The sequence below is a fragment of the Pyrgilauda ruficollis genome, unplaced genomic scaffold (genome assembly GCF_017590135.1).
Source record: "Pyrgilauda ruficollis isolate IOZ18807 unplaced genomic scaffold, ASM1759013v1 scaffold149, whole genome shotgun sequence".
NCBI lineage: Eukaryota > Metazoa > Chordata > Aves > Passeriformes > Passeridae > Pyrgilauda > Pyrgilauda ruficollis.
This window is the reverse complement of record NW_024513543.1, coordinates 285,299-304,994: the sequence shown is the minus strand read 5'-3', so window position 1 is coordinate 304,994 and position 19,696 is coordinate 285,299. Positions and strand designations below refer to the sequence as shown.

Below are 19,696 nucleotides of genomic sequence, written 5' to 3'. Positions count from 1 at the left end.
AGCACAACAAAGCCCTTCAACAACTCCAGCTTTAAAAAGTAAAGACAACACAAATCCCACTGTGCACTCACGGGGAAGAAAACCCCCCCAAAACCACCCCCTTTGGGGTAAAGAGGAACCTTCCCCAGCACAGCCTCCATGCTGATTCCTGCCATGCTGAAAATCCTGCACTTCCCAAGCAAATCCCAAGTGCCAGGATGGGTGGGGAGCACCACAGAGCCCCGTGCCATGGAGCAGCTCCCAGCCATGCAGCAGGGCAGGAGCAGGACAGCTCCCCAGGCATGACCATGCCCCTGCTCTGCCCACTCCAGCACCTCCAAGTTGCTCCTCAGACAGGGCCAGGAGAGAAATGGAACAAGCTGGAGGTTCCAGCATGAGAACAGTGACAGACCAACTACTGTGGTGCTTTTTGGAGGGGCTTTTCTTGCTGCTATCCCCACAGGGAGGGTAATAATTTAGGTGATAAAGTGTCTTTGCTCAAAGGCTCTTTGGACGTTTGGGTTTCTCCCGGCGCCTTTGGTTGGGTATAAGGCTGGCCCAAGATTTTTGTGGGGATAACAAGGAGGGAACCAGGACCACGGAATGAATTCCTTTTGCATCCCAACACCCTGCTGTGGGGACAGGAAGAACCTTCTGAGACAAGCTAAGCTCTCCATCACCAGACCCTGACGTGCATACTCAGAGATGAACAAGCCTTGGAAAGACAGAGAAGAGGGAAAGGGGGGGGAAACAAAAGAGAAAGATAAAAAAAGGAAATGGATGGGAGGGAGGGGAGTAAAAGGCTTTTACTTACCGACTTGCAGGGTGTGCCTTGAGCAGTTAAAGACAGAGCCTTATGGAGCAGTTCAGCCGTATCACACACAGTGTAAAGCTTGGGGTTAGCGTCCAGCATGCGACTGTTTTGTTTTGCAAAAAGAACCCCACACACAGGTCCGTCCTCTTTCCCTTTTGTGTGTTTTGTTTGTTTAAATCCCAGGGGGGTTAGTTAAACTTGTAAGCAAGGATGTCAGTTAATCTTAAAAACAGTTGACATGAAACACAAACCATACAGGGACACATCATGCTCAATTTAGCGCGTTCTGCTTCGCATTTTTTTGGTCTTTTGTAACTTCTTTCTGACAGTTGGATGTTTCCAGCAAGCAAATGTTAAAGAGTTCTTCATGCTCCCTCTACAGTGAAGCAGCAGCTCCGCAGCAGAGCCACAGGGATGGTTCTGCAGACGGGGATTTCAGGTGAGGCCCCACTGCCATCTCTTGTTTTGCTGTCTGGGCTTCACTGAGTCTGTGAGTGAAAACTGTTCCAGCCCCAAAGCAGCCTCGTGCTGTACCAAAACAGCTTGACAAGCCCTGGAGAAGGGTTTTGCTCTAAAATAATTTTCCTGACCAAAAGGGAGGAAAAGGGAAAAGAAAAAAAGCATCCATTCCACAGGGAGGTTACACCAAATCTGTGATGGCTTAACAAAATGATTTGTTCACCTTTCTGCTGCCAGCAAAAGGGCTAAAGGGCTTGCAATAAAATAAATCATTTCCTGCTCTGAAACACCTGGAATGTGCTGCAAAGTCCAGTTTGGAGCAAAACACTGCATATTTAGGTGAAAGCTGGACAGGCAGATCTCAAAAAAAGCAGCTCTGCCACCTTCTCCCCTTGAGTGGCTTGAACAGGGCTTCACTCACAGACCTGAGAGCCAAAACCTGCGTCTCACAGCCAGATGTGAGCAGGCTGTTGCTTCAGGGTACAGGGAGCCAGCAAGCAAACACACAAAAATATCCATTGACACATGAATATACACTTAGAGAACACGCACACGTAAATCTGTGAATGACAGCTGTAACAGAGGCAATAAGGATGCGCTTCCAGCCCTCCCTACAAGGATGGAACCTGGTGGATGTGAACAGGGAACAGGTTCTGAAGGTCCCCCAGGTCAGCTGAGGGGCTGGATAATGTAATTAATTGCCTTCCCCAAGGAAGAGCTGCTTGGTTCAGCCACCGCTGAGAAAAACCCTCGGCCAGACCCTGAGGCCACATGAGTCCCACCTTCCTGCACCCTGGCAGCCTGTGGGGCTGAGCCCTCTGAGCTTCCAGCCCTCAGAGGACACAGATTTCCTCAAGGGGACATTTCCAGGGCAGAATTCCACCTGCCACCCTTGCTCACCAAGCACGACCGAGCCTCGTGCAGAGGGCAGAGCCCTGATGGCAACCAAAGGACAACTCTCCCACGGAGCTGGAAGGCAGCAGGAAAACAGCTCCTGCTTGGCCTCCAGGCACCACCAGATGCTTTTTGGGTGACCATGGATAGGAGAGAAGGGAGGGCAACCACGTGCAAGAGGCTGTGAGTGGCCAGTGGCCAGGAGACACACGACAAAATGAAACCTTTTCCACAGCCTGAGGAGGGCAGGTGAGGAGGGAACAGGGCTGAGCAGGCAGCACTACCTTGTGCTCTGTCTCCTGAGCCAGCTGGCTCTGCAGCTGCTGGAGTTGCTCCGTGGAGTTGCTGCAGAGAGCCTGGTAGGTTTCCTTCAGAGCACCAATCTGAGCAGAAATCTGGTCTTTTTCTGGTTGGGAAAGCCTGAAAGGGGAAGGGGGAATATCTCAGGATACTGTCCAAACCAGCTCCACAGAATTATCACATCCTTCCAAGCACAGGAAAAAGCCAAATCCACCATGAGTCCTTTCCTCTCCCTGCCCTGCTCAGCTGAAACCTGCCAGGATAACTGAGCAAAGGCTGACCTGCATTGTAACAATCAAATCCCCAAATATATGGGACTGCACCTCAACTAAAGAGGATTAATATTGTCCCACAGCACAAATGGGTTGCACATTTCACAGATCTCATTGCAGACAATAAAGAAGACAACTGTTGTGTGCAGCTCATTGTTTTTAACTGGAGTCAGGCACTGGATCCCACGGATCCACCAGCTCTAAGGAATCTCATTTCCAGCCCCTGTTCTCTCCCTGGTCACACTCACTTGTGGCTGTGTTTTGCCAGGAAGATTTGGGAAGTTTTGATGGCCTCAGACACCTGCTCCTTCTTTGCAGTCAGCTCCTCATTCAGGGCCTGGGAAAAAAAAAATAAAAAAGAAAGCAAGCAGCTTAATGCAGCTGTGAAAAAAAAGAGCAGAAGTTAAACCTCAGGGTCTGGTGCCAGCCCTGCTTTACCTGCTGCTCTGAGATGGATTTCTCAAGGTCTCCCAGCTCTCTGCTCCCAGCAGCAGCTGCCCTGCCCTGCACACTCTGCTTCAAGCCCAGGGCCCAGCCCAGGAGCTCCTTCACCTTGTCCACGTGCTCCTGCTTTTCCTCCTCCACCACTTTCTGCAAACAGAGGGAGAAGGAGGAAGACAACCGCGTCAGAAGGGATCTCCAAAGGGAGAGCAGCACCCAGGACGTGCCCTCAGCACGGAGCAGCATCCTCGGGGATGGAGGGGACGTGGGGACAGCCCCAGGTGTGTCCCACCCCCTCACCTCCTCCTCCTCCAGGCGCCGCAGCGCGTCGCTGATGTACTTCACGTGCTGGGTGGTCAGAGTCACCAGGGCTGTGTAGCGAGTCCTCAAATCCATGAACTGCCAAGGGGGAAAACAAGAGGGGGAAAAAAAGGGGTCCCTCAGTCCTGCTGGCAGATCCAGACTGTCACCCTGCACAGTACATGACATGGATGAGGCACCTCTGGCTCGGGAACCCCCCACAAGGCAGCTGGCAGAGCCGGGATGGCACCAATGGAAGGCAGCAAGTCTGCTGGGGAGGGTGGTGGCCACACAAGGCATGCTGCACGACACTGGGGCGGATGCTCCACTCTTACAGAGGGCTACCAGGACCTTTCATATCCACACAGAGCAGACAGGACCTCGGGTCCCTAAAAAGGTTCTCATCCCCAAAGATGCACACACAGCAACACTGCATGGTGCTCTGGTTATTTACCTCGCAAGGCTGAAGGGCTGAGCCGACCCTGCTGGATTTGACCCAGGGGTTCCCAGGAGTCAAGGTATGGCATACCTGGTGCTTAGGGCACTAAGCCATCCTCTCTGGCTATTGGAAAAAACAGTGAGGGTGGAAACTTTATTCATACAAGAGAGTTCAGCAGGAAGGAGCTCATTTCACAGAGGCTGCTGGGTGGTTTTGCTGGGCGTGGAAGAACCCCCTGAAATTTCCCCCTGCTGAGCTGAGGTGGGTTCCTACCTCCTGGGTGATGGCATCTGAGGAGGAGAGCATCCGCCGGCGCTTCATGGGCGACTTCTGCTGCGACTCCACGAAGGCCCTGTAGGTCATCAGCTGCAGCTCATAGTCCTGGAAAGGTGGGGAGATGTGGGGCTTGTGAGACCTGCAAGCTCTGCCAGGGCTGCTCCTGCCCAGCCCAGCCCACCCAGGAGCTGTACCTTGACGGCAGCCGAGTACTGCTGGGAGAATTTCTGACACTGGTCCAGCTTGGCTTGGTTTTTCTCAATTTCTGCAGCCAAAGCCTTCAAGGGAATTCAAAGTAAAAATGGTTGTCAGGACAGGTTGGCTGAGTTGTTGCCCAGAGAAGCTGTGGATGCCCCAACCCTGGAAGTGTTCAAGGCCAGGGTGGATGGGGCTTGGAGCAACCTAGTCTAGTGTAAGGTGTCCCTGCCCGTGGCAGGAGGATGGAGACAAGACAATCTTGGAGATCCCTTCCAACCCAACCTTTCTGGGATTCTGTGACAGCAGCCATGGGACGTGAGCAAAATTCTGGCCCACATCCCTGCACTTTTGGGTAAAATCTCCGATTTTTTACGCAAGACCTCATCTGCACCTCGAGCCAAGCAGAGTTCCTCCACTTCCCAGACACCCAGCTCAGGCCTGCAGCCTCTTCCCTGCTGCTTTTCACATTTGCAAGGTCAGAGATGAAAAGAAGTGGCACGGCCACGGCAGCAAGGAGACACCATGAGGTCGTGCCTCACCGTTTGCTGGCTGAGCTGCTCCGACAGCACCCGGCTGTCCTCAGCCTGGCCAGGCTTCATCAGCTCCTGCTGGGCTGTGATCTCCTCAATCCACTGGATCAGGGCGCTGTGGCACTGCCGGTAATCGCTCAGCACCTCCTGGATGCTCTCCAGCTCCGTGTGGCTGAGAGAAAACCGCGACAGGTAAGAGGTGGGGAGGGTGAAATGCCACCAGCAGGAATGCCAGGCAGAATAATTTCACCTCCACCAAGCCTGACCCGAGGTCTGGGCTGAAGGATGAGGGTAAATGTGGGAGGGGAGGCAGGAGGGCTCTCACCGGGTCTCGATCTGGGCGCAGACTCGCTGCCAGCGATCCCACAGCTGGCTGCCCTTCTCCTGGAAGCGCTCCAGGTCGATGCTGCGCTCCTGCCTCAGCCTGAACAGCTGGTCCCCCACCTCCTTTGCCTTCACCATCTCCTCCTCCAGCGTGGAGAACACGGAGCCCTTGTCCTTCACCTCCCCCAGCCATTGCTGCAAAAGGAGACAGCACCGGGTCAGTGTCACTGCAAGCAGAAGGGAGCAAGCCAGAGATGTCCTCCCAGCCAGAGGTGACACAGCTGGGAAGGGGTTAATGGGTTTATTTTCCCACTCTTCTTAGCCTGCAAAGAACTGGGAGGTGTAGAATGAAGGGGAACATGCTCCCAGGTCAGACTGGTGCAGGCCCTGTCCCACAGCTGCAGACAGAGCACAAAGCCACAGCACCTCCTCTACACCCACAAAGCAATCAGGGCTCTCACATCAGCAGCACAAAACCCTCTAAAAATGCATCAAGGCAAGAAAAATGCCCCACAGTCCAAATCCAGCAGAAAAAAGGGGAAAATGCTGCTTGACAAGCCAACAGCACCAACCTGCAAGGTTGTCCTGTGGGTGTGAATGGCCGCCAGGTCAGCAGGAACAGCCTCCTCCTGGCTCAGCTTCACCTCGTAGCCTTTGACCAGGGATTCTGCTCCTTGGGCGCTGCGGATAATGATGTCAACCGTCTTCAACCTGGCAAATCAAACAGAACACAATGACATCCCAGACCTGGTGCAGATCTGGAGGCTGCACCACCCGCTGCAGGGCGATGGATTCAGTTACATCCACCACGAGGTGTGCTGGAGGGACAGAAGAAGGCCTTTAGTGAACTGGGAACACTTTAAAAGGTGTTTGGGAACAGAGGCACATCCCAACTCACTTTTCCAGGTAGATGGAAGACAGCCCATGCGTCTGCTCCATCTTGTTCACCACCAAGTCCAGCTCTGAACGCAGGAGGGGCGTGCTGGGCCCGGCAGGAGCTTTGTCCAGGAAGCTGTAGCACCTCTCGGACACAACCCGCAGCTCCGACTGCAGCTGCTGCAGATCCTCCTGCGTGCGCTGCAGAGGAGGGGAGACAACATGAAAGCAGAGCCCAGACAGGCAGGGAAAAAGGCAGGATTGCCCTTGGCAAAGCAGCTGGTAGGAAACGAAGCAGGCAGCCCACCTGCTGAGGCTCCCCGCCGCCTTGCACACAGCGAGACTCCCTCAAACCCCGCACCCTTCACCCAAGCAGAGGAGCTGCAGCTATCCTTGGCTGTGGCTCCATCTCAGCCCTCCCCTGCCCAGCTGCCAGCAGCAGGCCTGACCTCCTGCTCTGCGATGCGGAGGGCGTTCTCCTGGATGGTGTCACCGTCTGCCCGGGCGCTGCTCGGGGACGGGATGCGGCTCACGAGCCGCTGCTCGCACTCCTCCAGCCGCAGGCGGATGTTCTTCAGCTCGGACAGGTACGTCCTGGCAACGGTCTCATCCTTGTCCTCTGCAAGCAGACACACACAGAAGATCAGCTCAAGCACCACTGGCCAGTATCTGTCCCAAACAGGACCGGCTGGAATCCCCGGAGCCGAGCGTTGATGCCGGGATCTCTGCTCAGATGGAAAACACCTCAATTAAATCATTAAATCATCAAATCATCTCCTTCTGGAAATGAGTCCAGCCACAGGGAACCTCACTGGGAGTCCTGGTGGGACTCATGGTGTCACAAGTGCCACCACCACCACGTGTATTTTCCCAAAGACTAACTGCAGGAAGAGCTCCTTGCTTGGAATGCATCCCCATTGCCAACACTACAAGGGGAAGGACTCAGCAGCTCAGCTGAAGCTGCAAAGCCAAACCCTCTCTGCAGGAATAGTGCTGGACAAAGGCCGAACACTTGGATGGATAGCTGGAGAAATACAGAGAGCAGCTGCTCACACCATCAACCAGCTAGCTCAGGAAAAGAAGAACACGAAGCCGCCCCATAAATCCTTTGTTTATGAGTTCCCACAGCTCCTGGTTAAACCATCAGGCCCTTTGAAGCTCACCGTTCTCCATGGACTCCAGCAGCTGCCGGATGTGTTCCTTGGAAGACTCCACTTCCTCCTCCAGGCGCAGCCGGTCCGACACGGAGAAGAGCTCTGAGTCGCGGCTGTCCTGCAGGAAATCCTCGTAGTGGGCCTGCAGGCTCTTCAGGGCTTGCTGACACTCCCCTTGAGCCAAGGATCTCAGCTGTGAGTGGAGAAAGAGGCACATCCAAACATCAGGAACAACCAACTGCACCGCCTTCATCTGCCCAAGGAGTATTTTCAGAGGGGGAGAGGTAAATCCTCTGTATCAGACCCATGCCTCCCTCCAGCTGTGCTTGCTGCCTAATGAAATGCTCAATCCACAATCTCTCAGCAGCAGAAAACTCCTGATGCTCTTTTCATTGGGAAAAGCTGCAATCTTTTTGCACAGCACCCCCAAACTCAGGTTTTCAAGGTGTGAATTGTTCCCCTTTTTCCCACAGCTGTAAACTGTGACCCTTTTCAAGGTGTGCACTGTCCCAGGTGTAAAGACCCTTGATTTCCCTGGTTTCCCCCTCTCTTTGGCCACACAGAGAAGCCTGGAGAGCAGCACAACCCCAGAACCAGGCAGGGAAGTTCCTGTGTACCTTTTCCATGCTGAAGCTCTGCACCAGGGCTATGTCCTTCCTCAGGTAGTTCCAGGAGATGAGGCTCTTTGTGTTCATGTGGAGCTGGTGCCAGAGAGCCATCACTTTCTGGTACAGCTGCTCCACCCTGCAAGGGGAAAGGAGCAGATCCATCAGGCCTGGATCTTCCCAGCAAACCCAGCCCTGACCCTGTTAATCCTCCAGCCATCACTGGCAGACAGCAGCCCACCAGTCCAGTGACCCCAGTTTGGCACCAGGCAGGGAATGGTGCTCCTGCTGTTCAGTGCCAGAGATCCTTGGGGGGATCCCTCCTCCCAAATTGTCATTTTTTCGTTTTGCAAGCCACTGCAGCAGTCTCTGCAATGGAGTTTGCAGCTGTGGAACCACGAGGGATTCCTTTCCTCACCACAAACCACTTCCACACCTCCATCCCCACTCTCTTCCCATTCCCACCCCAAATCTGTCCCCTCCCATGCCACCATCCCATCCCTCTGTGACTGTCACCAAGTTACCTGTTGGCCATCTCGATGGCCTCTTTGTTGGGTGGGGGGATCAGGAAGCAGACAGAAGGCACCATGGCCTCATTCCCTGTGGGGCTGATCACCTTCCACTTGGTCCTCTGGGAATTGTCCTCCAGGACACACTCGTCGTTCCTGCAGATGGTGATCTGCAACAGCACCAGCACCAGGAGCCCATCAGAAACCAGCAGCAGGGCTGTCCCTGCCGCCAGCCCCTCTCCTGGGGGTGAGCCAGCTCCCAGGAATACACAGATGGATGTGTTTTAATGGAGCAGCAGCCTGGAATGGTGCCAGGCAGTGCGGCACGCTCGTGCCGGGACAGGAAGGGACAAGGAAGTCACGGGGAGCTGGCTGCCACCCACGAGCTTGTTTGGCTGAGGATGATGAAGCCCATGCTCCTTGGAAGGGGAAAAGACTCCAGCTCCTGCCCAGAATAAATCTGAGACATGGAAATGTGCTCCAGGAAAAACATCCCTGCTGTTTCCCTCCTCCCCCTGTCTTCCCACTCCGCTCCTGCTTCCCATTGACAGATCCTACGGCGCTCATCCTAAACCACCCTGGGTGTCACTCCCTTGTCCCTGCCTTCCCTTCCCAAGTGCCACCAGCACCCTGCCAGCCCTCACCTCGATCTGCCTGTAGTCACAGACAGCCTTGATGGGGATGGTGCTCTTGACAGCGTGCTCAGGGTTCCTGGGCCGCAGCTGGACGATGGTTTTGGACCGTCCCACCAGGCTGGCGACCGAGCTCTTGGACTGGATCAGCTGCTCCTTCTCATCCTGCCAGGGACAAGGAGGATGGATTGCTCAAGGATGGGGAGGGGAGGTCTGCCCTGGGCATCTCAGCTCGCCCCCCACCCCAGTGCTGGCCTGCAAGGGCTGAGCAAACACGTCAGGAGGATCCTGCTGCCCTGGCAGGATGGGAAGAGGGCTCAGGAGATGGGATGGGACATCACTGATACTCCCACTGCCCTGCAAAGCCACATGCACACCTCTGCCTCTCTGGCTGGCAGGACAAGAAAATGTTTACTTTCAAAAAGGGTTAAAAAAAAAAAAAAGAGAACACAACATCCACCAAAACAAAGTCCCAGGAGCTGTGAGGGGCCGAGAGCAGGACAATGTCCAGCCCAAAGCTGGGGATGTTCAGCTGCCTGGAGGAGAGCCCAGGGAAGCATGCTCCCTTCTCTAAAGCAAAGGATGAAGGGGTGTTTAAACCAATGGCTGCAATGGGGGATGATGAATTACGGGGATCAAACATCTCAGGAGAAGGGCTCAGGGTGGAGCGATTGCACAGGCCTCTGGCTTCGGGGAGAAATCTGCCAGCTGGAGGAAATGGGTTCCTACAAATCCCTGCTGGGTGTGGTGATGGCACCAGCCCAGGGGGAATGGTGGCAAAGCTCCCCTGGAACAGCCTCTGGCACTGTGGAGACCTGTGCAGATCACAACACTGGCAGCTCGTGTGATTAGTGACAGCTCAGCCCCTGCTGCCTGTGGCAAAGGTTTAAAAAAAAAAAAAGGATCCCAGAAAAGGTTCTCCCTCATGCTTGGTACTCTGGGGTTGGTTAGTGTGCTAAGACAGTGGAGGAGATTTTAATGGTTAAAAAAAATAAAATTAAATAAAATTAAAATAAAAGAATAAATGATTAAATAAACTACCTGTGCCTGTCCCAGGGAGCATGATTGGAAGAAATACAACTTTAACTTATTAGGTAAGAAAGAGTAATATAGCTGAGCTCAGGGCAGCTGCCCCAGTCCTGGCTTTGTGGCCACTCTCTGGCTGCCCAGAACAGCCTCTCCCACCCCAGACAGCACCTGCCAGACTCCTGATGTGCCAGGGCTGCCAAACACAGACCCCAGGAGCCAGCCTGGCTGCTCCAGGTCCTGGCAGCACCAGAGACAGGCCAGGACAACCCCGAGACCGTGACAAAGAGGATGGGGGAGCCCCCAGGAGAGAAAACAGTGCTGATGCACCCATCACCCCCAGTAAGGGCACCCCAGTGCCACTGGGGACACCCTGATGTGCATTTCTTAGTGACCACCTGCCTCCACACGCTCGGTGTCACCTCCTGACCCTGCCACCACAGCTCAGCACTTCAGCCACAGCCCAAATCCTCCCCTGACCCTGGTGTCAAACACCAGCTGATGCTTTGCTCCTCGGGGGTTGTTTTTAGGTTGGTTTTTTTCAGGCCAAATCAGGCAAGAAGGTGACAGTGCCACGGCCCAGGCTCTGCTCTGCTCAGCTAAGCCAGGCCACGTGTTGAGAGATCAGCCCCTGGCACAGCCGGGCTGCCCTGGCTCTCCCCCATCCAGCAGGATGGATTAACACAGGATTTGGGCTGGATAAAGAGCAGGCATTTCTCCACCAGCTCCAAAGCAGAACCAGGAGCATCCTAGAGGCCCTGCCTTTGTCAGCAGGACTCGAGCAGGATCATGGCTGGGGCAGGAGCAGCTCACACATCAGGCTGTGACCTTGCACAGCCAGCACAGGCTGCCTGCTCCTCACCCTGAGGACACACAGAGGTCAGATGGTGCCTCTAAATGACAGTGACCAACTCCAGCCACACCACACAGCTGGGGCCAGCACAGCCTGCAGCTCTTTCAGCAGCTCCAAGGGCAAGCAAACCTCTGCCTGAGGTGGAACACAAACCACATCCCACAAAACTGTGGGGACAAAGAGCCCAGGGGAGCAAAGAGGGGTCCCAGGCAACACTGCTGGAGCAGGGCAGGGTGGTGGGGTGTCAGAGAACCCACCATGGAGTCCTGCAGGAGGTCCTCCAGCCGTGTCAGGCTCGTGTTGTGGTCGCAGGAGTATTTCCTTTTGATGGAGTCCTGCAGGTTCCGCAGGTACGTCTCCGACTCCCGGGCGTCGCTGAAGAACTGCCGAGGCAAAAAGGGTCACAGGGACCTGGGCAAGACCCCTGAGCAGCCTGAAGGCAGGCAAGGAGCACCCCAAAGGCTCAGCCAGCAGCTCCTGACACTGCTCTGGCTTCAGGGCTGCAAGGGCAGGATCATCCCAGGTGCATGATCAGAACTACAGGGAAGTTGATCCCTTTTTCCCCTAGAAATGCCCAGGGAGCAGCTAACAGATATTCCAGAGAAAACACAAATCCCTCCTTCCCTCTCCATCAAGGACAACAGCAGCGTGAGGAGCTCATGGGGTGGGATTCAGTGGATGGGACTGAGGGAATTTGGCCCCAAATACCTGGAAATAGGCAGCGTTCTCCTTCACGTGCTGCTCCACGCACAGGCAGAGCTGCTTGATCCACTGCCACTGGGTGTGCACAGCAGCGCTGTAGGCCTGTGGAAAACACAGAAAAGGGCACTGGAAAAGGGCATTCACAGCCAGGAGGGGCACAGCAAGGACACAGGAGCTGGAGGGAGGGACAGAAATGACCAAAATCTGGCTGCAGCCAGGGGGGTTTGGACACAGAAGATGGCAGACCCTGTCTCAGTGTCCCCACGTCACGCACGATGCCAGAGGCAGGAACAGTTTTGCTTTTACCCCCTGGAAAAGGTTCCCACAGCCCTTTGCTTCACCACCACAGTGTCCCTGGAAGCCTGGGTGACCCCAGGGCAGCCAAGGCTGTTCTCTGCATCACCTCTCTGTGAGAAAGGCTCACGGTCTCTGTTTGTGTCTTAATTTGAGGTGGCGATTATTTGGGAATGGCCACTTCCCAAAATTAAAAAGCTCTACCACTGCACTGATGTCCTGCCACCATAAAACACTTCATCAGGCACTGTGGGGTGAGGCAGTGAGTCTCCCAGCTCCAGCTGAGGTGATTTGATCCTTGGGAACCCCACAGCTCTGCCAGGCTCCTGCTCACCTCCACGGTTTGCTTGGCCGGGTGGTTCTCCAGGGAGAGCAGCTCAGCCGTGTCCTGGAGGGAACGGAAGATGTCCTGCTTCTCTTCCAGCTCTGCTGTCAGCTCCTGCAGGAGGCAAAGCCCAAATCTCAGCTCTGGCACCTCGCTCAGACCATGTGTCCAACCAACACAGTGTGGAAGTTCTGCAGGAGGTACCGGAGGATGCCAGGGAATCCAGCACGGCCCCACAGCCCCATTCCCAACAGGAATCTGCCTCCTGTGTGCCAAACAGGCACTGGAAACCTGCCCAGGGACCTCTTCAGCTTCACACAGTGATTGTGGAGAGATGGGAATTTGTTTATACTGCTGTAAAGAGGAATCAATTTTCCCCTTTGGCTCAGACTTATCACCCTCGCCCCCACTAGTTCAAGATGCCTTGAGCTCCAAAATAATGCTAAAAATACACCTTTTGATGCCTTTTTGATTGCAATTCAACTGAACACACACATTCATTTCACTTTCTGCTCTGGGGAGACCTTCCATCAGCTCTGTTCAGGCACAACAAGCTCAGGGAGCTGGGAAGGAGCATCCAGCCTCAGGATTTCGGGTCTGTTGGGAGCTGAGGGCTCCACAGAGGACCAAAAGCAGCACCTGCCCTCCCTGCACTTACTGAGAAGTAATTCTTCTTGGCTGCAATGTTGGGGTTGTTGTCACTCCAGTCATAGGCCAGTTCCTCCTCCTCCTTCTCATTCAGCCAGATCAGCTCAGCAGTGGCCCGGGACACGAATCCATGCAAGCTCTGGAGGTGCCTCAGCCTGAAGCTCGAGGTTTCCTGGACACAAAAAATGGTTTATTCTTCTTCCTCCCTGCTCTGTAGCTGATGTTTTTTTTCCCTTCTCCCCAGCCTTGGAGCAGGGAGGGCTCCCAGGCTCCCTGGGCAGTGCTGGGAGCCCACTCACCATCAGTTTGCAGTACTGAGTCTCCAGCTTGCCCAGAGTCTCCGTGTAGCTCGCGCGGAAATTCGGGGACATTTTACCCTGCAGGATGAGAAACGCCCCTGTTACCATCACAGCACAGCATCACCCAGAACCCCACCCCCAAATCTTCCTCCACAGCTCTGCACGAGGAAGAGGAGGGTGGAGAGAGGTTGGCTCAGGGCAGCTCTGCATCAACTCAGAAGCTCCATCCTTAAAAATCCCCTCTGTCCCAGGAATGTGACCCACAAGAGCTGATCCCAACGCCCTCATTTCCCACGTGGGGCCATGCCTGGAGCCCCCCACCATACCTCATACATCCTGGCCTCCTTCACGCTGGAGCCCAGGTCCTCCACGCTGGCGTGGATGTGCCTCTGGGTCTCCAGCTGGGATTCCACGCTTGGCAGGTCAGTGCCCCACTCTGCCCGCTCCAGTCTCATCTGAAACCAAGAGGTTCAGGTCAGCACTGCTCATTCTGCTCTCAAAGGGACACCAGGAATCTTCCCAGGCCACCCCAGAGGGAACAAACACCTGCCAGTCTTGGTGGAAGATCCTAAGCCAGTGCTCCAACACTGGATATTTCTGGGACAGCCTCCACAAACTTCCCACCCACATCAGACCAAGTGACTGCATCAGCTCCCAGCTTTGAAAGGCTGATCTGCTCCCAGCTTTGAAAGGCTCCTCTGACCCCCACTGGCCAGCAGCACCACAAGAGAGAAAACCCAGCTGCAGACAGAAGCCTCAGATCTCCAAAAACGACAAACCACCAAAAGCAACAATTCACAGATAAAGGCAGGAAAAGGCTTGGGGCAGCTTCCCACGTCAGCCTGAGCACAGGCAGGAGGTTTGGCCCAGCACCCACCTGCATCTCCTCCACCCAGGCCAGCAGCTCGTAGACGAAGCGGAGGCTGCCTTCATCTTCAGAGGAGGAGATGGCCACCAGCTCTGTCCTGGTCATTGGCTTCCTGAACCAGGAGGCCGAGGAGGTGTGGAGCCCCTTGGTCAGGGACTCGCCCTTCAAGTGTGTTGTGCTCAGAGTGGACGTGGGCACCAGCTCCAGGGTGGAGAAGTGGCCCTTCCTGTACAGGTTGGTGCACTCCAGCCTCAGTGTCACCAGCTCGTCCTGCAGCCTCATGATCCTGGGGAAGCAAGCAAGGAGAGGGTAAGTACAGGAGTGTGCCCACTGTTGATGGAGTGACAAAACTAGGCTTTGTCTCCTTAAAAAGGAAATAAGCTCAGAAGTTTCTCTCTTTAATTAGGTGAGAAGACACCTCATAGGACCTGGGGGGATTCACCTCAAACTTAAGGATACCAAATTGGACAGGAGCTAAAAAGTCCCACCTAAGCAATTTACTAGAAAAAGAAGAGAACAAAGAAACTAATTGCTTTTGTGAGGTGTTTTACCAGCAGCAAGAACCTCTTGCACCTGGCTCGGTCTTTCTTCGTAAAGAGTTTTGTTGTTTTGCCTTTTATTAAAACTTTTCTGTTTCCAGCACTGCCACAGAAGCCATCCTGCTGATTTGATGCCTTCTAAGGCAGCTGAGCTATCTTGGGTGTGAAATAAACCTCCAAGAGCTTACAAAACCTGGCTCAAGGAGACCATATACCAGGTAAGCAGACGGACAGGTGCTCCCTCCTTGCCCTACACAGATGTGCAGCCCCTGAGGAAGCTTCTCCACGGTCACCTGAAGACCAGCTCCTCCAGCTGGTAGTAGTTCTCGTCCCGGAGGATCTGCACGTCCACCTGGAGCTGGCGGATGAGCCCCTCGCTCTCCTGCAGGTACACCACCACGTCGGACTCGTGCTGCACTGGCTGGCCCGACTCCAGGTGAGCAGCATCCTGAGGGGACATGGGACACTCAGGGAAGAGTCCCCTCACAGCAGGAGAGCCCCGCAGCAAGCCAGCTTGGAGACTGGAAACACCTTTGGATCTGCAAGCTCAGCTGGAGCAGAACAGGAATCCATCCCCTCACACCACACCCAGGACAAGCCCTTTAGAAAAACTTCTGGAGGTCAACTGAAAGCTTCCAGGAATAGATGGGATCACCATTTTTAGCTCCCAACCCTTTCAACCAACATCTCTTTCTCCCATAACAAAGAAAATCTCTTTAGAAACCTGCTCCCTACCCAGGGTCTGCCACTGAGTCCTTTCTAACAGATTTTGGGGGTTTTGAGCCTCATTATACAGCAAAAAATACATAACAACCTTTTCCAGAAGTGCTGTTCTCCACACCAGCACCTCTGCAGATGTCCAGCCCCACTTACTGTATTCCCAGAGACAAGACCACTCCCCATCCCCTGTCCTCAATGTGATCTGTGGATCACCAAATATCTGCCACCACCCCTACAGCACCTCTGGGACAGGCTCAAGGGCAGAAAAGAAAGGAAAACATTCCAGGGGAACCCTTCACCCCAGGCAGAAGAGAGGAGAGGAGATGGCTACAAAACAAGAGTAGGAAAACAAAAAAAAAATCAATAAAATCAGGAGGAGGAAACCCCACTCCCCACTCACAGCCTGTAGCGTGTTCTTCGCCAGGGTGAGCTTCTCTTCACAGCTCAGAGCACCATTCTGGATTTTGTTAGCGATTTGTAGCAGCAATTCCAGCCTGGAATGACAGAGGGAGGGGAGAGAGGGGTTTTGGATGTCCCTCTGGCCAGAGGAAGGAGCAGGGATGTCCCTGCCAGGAGCACAGCACCCACCTCTCCACTGCCGGCCGCAGGAGCTTCTCACGCTCCAGCATCTCAATGATGAGCTTGCCCCACTCCTCCTCCACATCGTTGGGGTGGTAGCCCTGGGGCAACTTGATGCGTCCAAATTCAATCCAGACCTGGGGGAAACATCAGCAGAATGGCATTTCCCACCTCTGCCTTGAGCTGGCTGGGGATTCCAGAGAGGGAAAAGGAGTTCTGCCTCTGCTCCTGCAGTGTGCTGCTCACTGCCTCGTTTATCCTGAGGGATATTCCCACCTCTTTACTCCAAAATAAGCCTGAACTGAGCACATTTTAGTCTTGCTAAAAAAAGCACAGCATTCCCACCTACCAGCCTCTGGGCAGCCATGATGGTCCTTACCTCTAGCAGTTTGTAGAGCTCCTCTATCTGTCCTTTTTCCTGCTCTTTTGCTGGGATTTCAGTTTCTTTGAAGTGTATGTACTGGTTATAAAGTGCCTGGGGTGAGAAAGGCTCATCAGGAACCACCCTGGGGAATGCCACCACCCATCCCTCAGCCCTGGAGACAGGACACACTGAGGAGAGACCCTGTCCAGGACTTACCTTTAGCTCTACAGGGTTCTGGGGGAAGGATTTGTCTGACATGAGTATCGTGTGCTGCTTGATCCACGAGATGAGGGACTCCACACGGGTCTGGTACTCCAGCCACCTCGAATCCACCTCCTGTGGGGTGAGAGTGTCTTTGCAAGCACTGCTGGTGGGCAAATCACAGAGGGAACTGAGGTGCCACAAGGGTGGATCATGTGCCAGGGTGTCCCTGCTGTGATGCCATCCCAGGCACAGAGAGGAGGAGGATTCTCCTTGCCAACTTCTCTCTCTAAGCTCTGTTTTTTTTCCTGCAGAGCCTGGGCAGTGCTGTGGCCTCACACACACCCCAGCAGGTCACAGGGCACACACCATAATGGGTTCTTCCTCCCTCTGAGCCTCTTCCCTCTCCTCAGCCCTCTTCCACAGGGAACAGACCCTTTCCCAAGCCCTACACACAACCCCCAGGTGCCTCCCAAAAGGCTGTCCCGGCCTCCCAGCCCTCAGCAGTGCTTACAATGGCGCTGATCCCTTCTCCTCCCTCGGGGACTTTGGGAAAGGCATCGTAGATTGAAGACACATAAGTTATCACAGATTTCTCATCTGGAGAGGGAACGTCCACGTCTGGCAGGAAGGAAGCAGAAAGGCAGTGAGGAAAGGGAGTGGGAAGAGAGGCTGGCATCTCCCTGCAGTGGTCTCAAGCCCTGGGCACCCACCTTCAGCATCCAGCAGCCGAGTGACGCCCAGGCGCTCGGCGATCTCGAAGGCCTGCTCCAGGTTCTCCCGGTTACTCTGGATCTGCACCCTCTCCATGTCCACCAGATCCGGCCTGCAAGACACGCCCCAGAGTCACAACCAGCACCAGGTGGCCAGGGCAGAGCATCCTGGGTGGGCACTGCTGCCATGGGTGGCTCCCAGGGCTGGCTCCTGTCCCAGGGTGGTGGCTCTCCAAGGGGACTGGGCTGCAGGACTTCCCTGTCTCATCCCCCTTAGGAAGGGGGTTCAGGCTGCAAAGAAAAACCTCTTGGTCCCAGCTGGGGAAGAAGGAATCAAGGGAGGTTTAACTGCTGCTGGGGAGACCTCCAAGATCCTTGGATAAAAGCATGGATGGAAGTGCTGCTGTTCACAGAGAGCAAAAGGGCAGCACTGCAGCACTCAGGAGTTTTAAAGCTTTTCATTTCTGCCTCTCTCCCCAACCTCATTAAGATTTTTTTTCCTGCAACCTGATATATTTTTTGCTCATTCCAAGCATATCCCCCCTCCACAGCTACCTGGCAGAAGAGAGAATTCCAGGTAAAAAAAGACATTTCTCCTGCCAGCCTCACCCACATCTCCAAGCACTCCAGCCCATCACTGACCACAGTGGTGGACAGAGACCCCTGGGAGATCCTCATCCCTCCTCCCACCCTCATGACACTCCCACTGCTGCTCCCTGCCTACCTGTATCTGTGGATGAGGGCGTTGAACATCTTGCCATCGCTCCAGCAGGAGGAGAAGTTGGTGCACTTCAACCCGATGTAACCTGCTGTCACCTTCTGTGTCCACAGCAGGAGCTTCTCCTTGGCTGACATATCCCCCAGCTCCCCACTGATGTAGATGTCAGAGATCTGTAAGGAAGCAGCACAGCCATGGGAGGATGCAGGAGCAGGGAAAGCTCCACCAGGCACATCCAGTTTCTGTGAACTTGCCCCAGACCTGGCTACCAGGAAGGGCTGGAGGCAACTCGTGGTCACCATGGGGAGAGGGGACCCCGTGGCCAAGGAATTTGGGAAGGGGTCACAGGATCTGTATGCTGTGGTTTGGACACCCAAACAGGCAGAGCCAGACATTTTCTAACCCCATTTCACAGGGCCACCAGGTGCTGCTTGGCCACACAGCCCAGCCCAGCTGGGACATGAGCTGACAACTCCAAACCCCAGCTCCCAGAGCCACTCCCTCTGCACCATCCCTGTCCCCACAGACAGGGACACACCTCACTGGGAACACAATGTCCTGGAGAGAGGAGGCTCCAGGCAGGTCCCTTCCTGCCTCTCCCTGCTCCAAACACGCCGTGCAACCTCCTGTACCCTCACTGCCCCTGCCCAGCACCCACCACCAGGAGCCCCAGCACCCTCAGACACCTGGGGCTCCTGGAATGGTCTCTGCCACCCAGCAGCACCCAGGGTGGGCAAGGAGAAGGGACCACCACCAATATCTCTTGCTGGGGCTGCAGGTGTGGCAGGGGAGCTCCACTTGGAGCACCCTGTTGTAAAACATACCAACTTAAGAAGCAGGAAAACACGTGGAGAGGAGGTCTCTCCCTGAGAGCAGCCATGGAGCAGCTCCACGTTGGGGGGAAAAGGGAAGGATGGGGAGAAGGATGTGACATCCCCCCTCTGCCTGGCTGGTGGCAGGGGGTGCTGTGACCCAGTTCCCAAGAAAAGACAGCGACAGTCACGGACCCCTCAGACAGGACTGGCTGCGAATCCCAGACTGGCACGTGACACCACGCACGTGTCCCCGCATGCCAGCATATTCCTGATTGGCACGGCTTCCTCCTCACCCTCCCCTCTCCAGCTCCCCAGTTAGTACAATTACCTCCCCTTAATTGAGGGAAGGACAAAGGGGAGGATGGGAGCCACTGGGATTTTCCAGGGTGCCCACGGAAAGGCAACGCAGGCTGTTTGCTCCCCGGATTCCTCCTCCGGGCACTGCAGGGAGCAGGTGTGCCAGGACCCAGCCCTACCTACAGCCCTGAAAACACCCAAATCCCTCCTCAAAACACCCTGAGCTGGGTGCTGGCAGCGCTCAGGTCCCGGCTGTCAGCCATCCCTTTGCAGGAAGGAGACAGGAGCTGCGGGATTATCGCCTCTCCCGCTGGCGGGGCGGATGCTGCCGGTGTCATTGGTATGCTGCAGCTCACCTCCCTCTCCAGCCTGATACGCTGCTCATCACACATGAAACTGCTCTTTGTCAGCTGCTGCCACACTGCCGGAGCTGCCTTTAACTCCTCCAGCCCCGGGGCTGGCTCTCCCCAGGGGTGTCGGGAGCGGGCACCTGGCGGCAGAGCTGGGATGGATGGCAGGATGGGCTGGGTGAGCAGCAGGATGCAGGATGGGACCCTCCACGCCTGCAGGGAGCAATCCACAAAGCTCCCTCTGCTTAGAACCCCTTTATTAATTACCTGATGGTGCTTAATTAAGAGCAGAATGAACCCTTCTGTGAACCCACCCACCAGCTCTGCCCCGCGCGGGCTCTCCAGCAGTGCTGCCCATCCAGGAGCACCTCACAGCACCCAGA

General features: G+C 55.0%; 1 protein-coding gene across 11 annotated transcripts in view; it reads right to left on the bottom strand.

Moving 5' to 3' along the window:
- Positions 1–19,696, bottom strand: part of LOC121349953 (microtubule-actin cross-linking factor 1-like) — a 131,865-nt gene that overhangs the window by 75,634 nt on the left and 36,535 nt on the right. For 10 of the 11 annotated variants that reach the window (XM_041460832.1, XM_041460831.1, XM_041460833.1 and 7 more), the window contains 30 exons: positions 17,858–18,024; positions 17,134–17,246; positions 16,935–17,041; positions 16,436–16,555; positions 16,235–16,330; positions 15,865–15,992; positions 15,677–15,770; positions 14,850–15,004; positions 14,027–14,303; positions 13,476–13,604; positions 13,150–13,227; positions 12,861–13,022; positions 12,212–12,316; positions 11,590–11,685; positions 11,139–11,264; positions 9,015–9,167; positions 8,386–8,540; positions 7,874–8,000; positions 7,266–7,449; positions 6,552–6,721; positions 6,125–6,303; positions 5,799–5,937; positions 5,228–5,421; positions 4,912–5,074; positions 4,369–4,452; positions 4,172–4,279; positions 3,460–3,558; positions 3,157–3,309; positions 2,967–3,055; positions 2,431–2,566 (listed from right to left, as the gene is read on the bottom strand). In XM_041460832.1, coding sequence (XP_041316766.1) covers positions 2,431–2,566; positions 2,967–3,055; positions 3,157–3,309; positions 3,460–3,558; positions 4,172–4,279; positions 4,369–4,452; positions 4,912–5,074; positions 5,228–5,421; positions 5,799–5,937; positions 6,125–6,303; positions 6,552–6,721; positions 7,266–7,449; positions 7,874–8,000; positions 8,386–8,540; positions 9,015–9,167; positions 11,139–11,264; positions 11,590–11,685; positions 12,212–12,316; positions 12,861–13,022; positions 13,150–13,227; positions 13,476–13,604; positions 14,027–14,303; positions 14,850–15,004; positions 15,677–15,770; positions 15,865–15,992; positions 16,235–16,330; positions 16,436–16,555; positions 16,935–17,041; positions 17,134–17,246; positions 17,858–18,024 — 4,086 coding nt within the window. Of the gene's footprint in view, positions 1–2,430; positions 2,567–2,966; positions 3,056–3,156; positions 3,310–3,459; positions 3,559–3,913; positions 4,022–4,171; positions 4,280–4,368; positions 4,453–4,911; positions 5,075–5,227; positions 5,422–5,798; positions 5,938–6,124; positions 6,304–6,551; positions 6,722–7,265; positions 7,450–7,873; positions 8,001–8,385; positions 8,541–9,014; positions 9,168–11,138; positions 11,265–11,589; positions 11,686–12,211; positions 12,317–12,860; positions 13,023–13,149; positions 13,228–13,475; positions 13,605–14,026; positions 14,304–14,849; positions 15,005–15,676; positions 15,771–15,864; positions 15,993–16,234; positions 16,331–16,435; positions 16,556–16,934; positions 17,042–17,133; positions 17,247–17,857; positions 18,025–19,696 lie in introns of those variants that run through there. The other variant, XM_041460834.1, reaches the window with a different exon arrangement.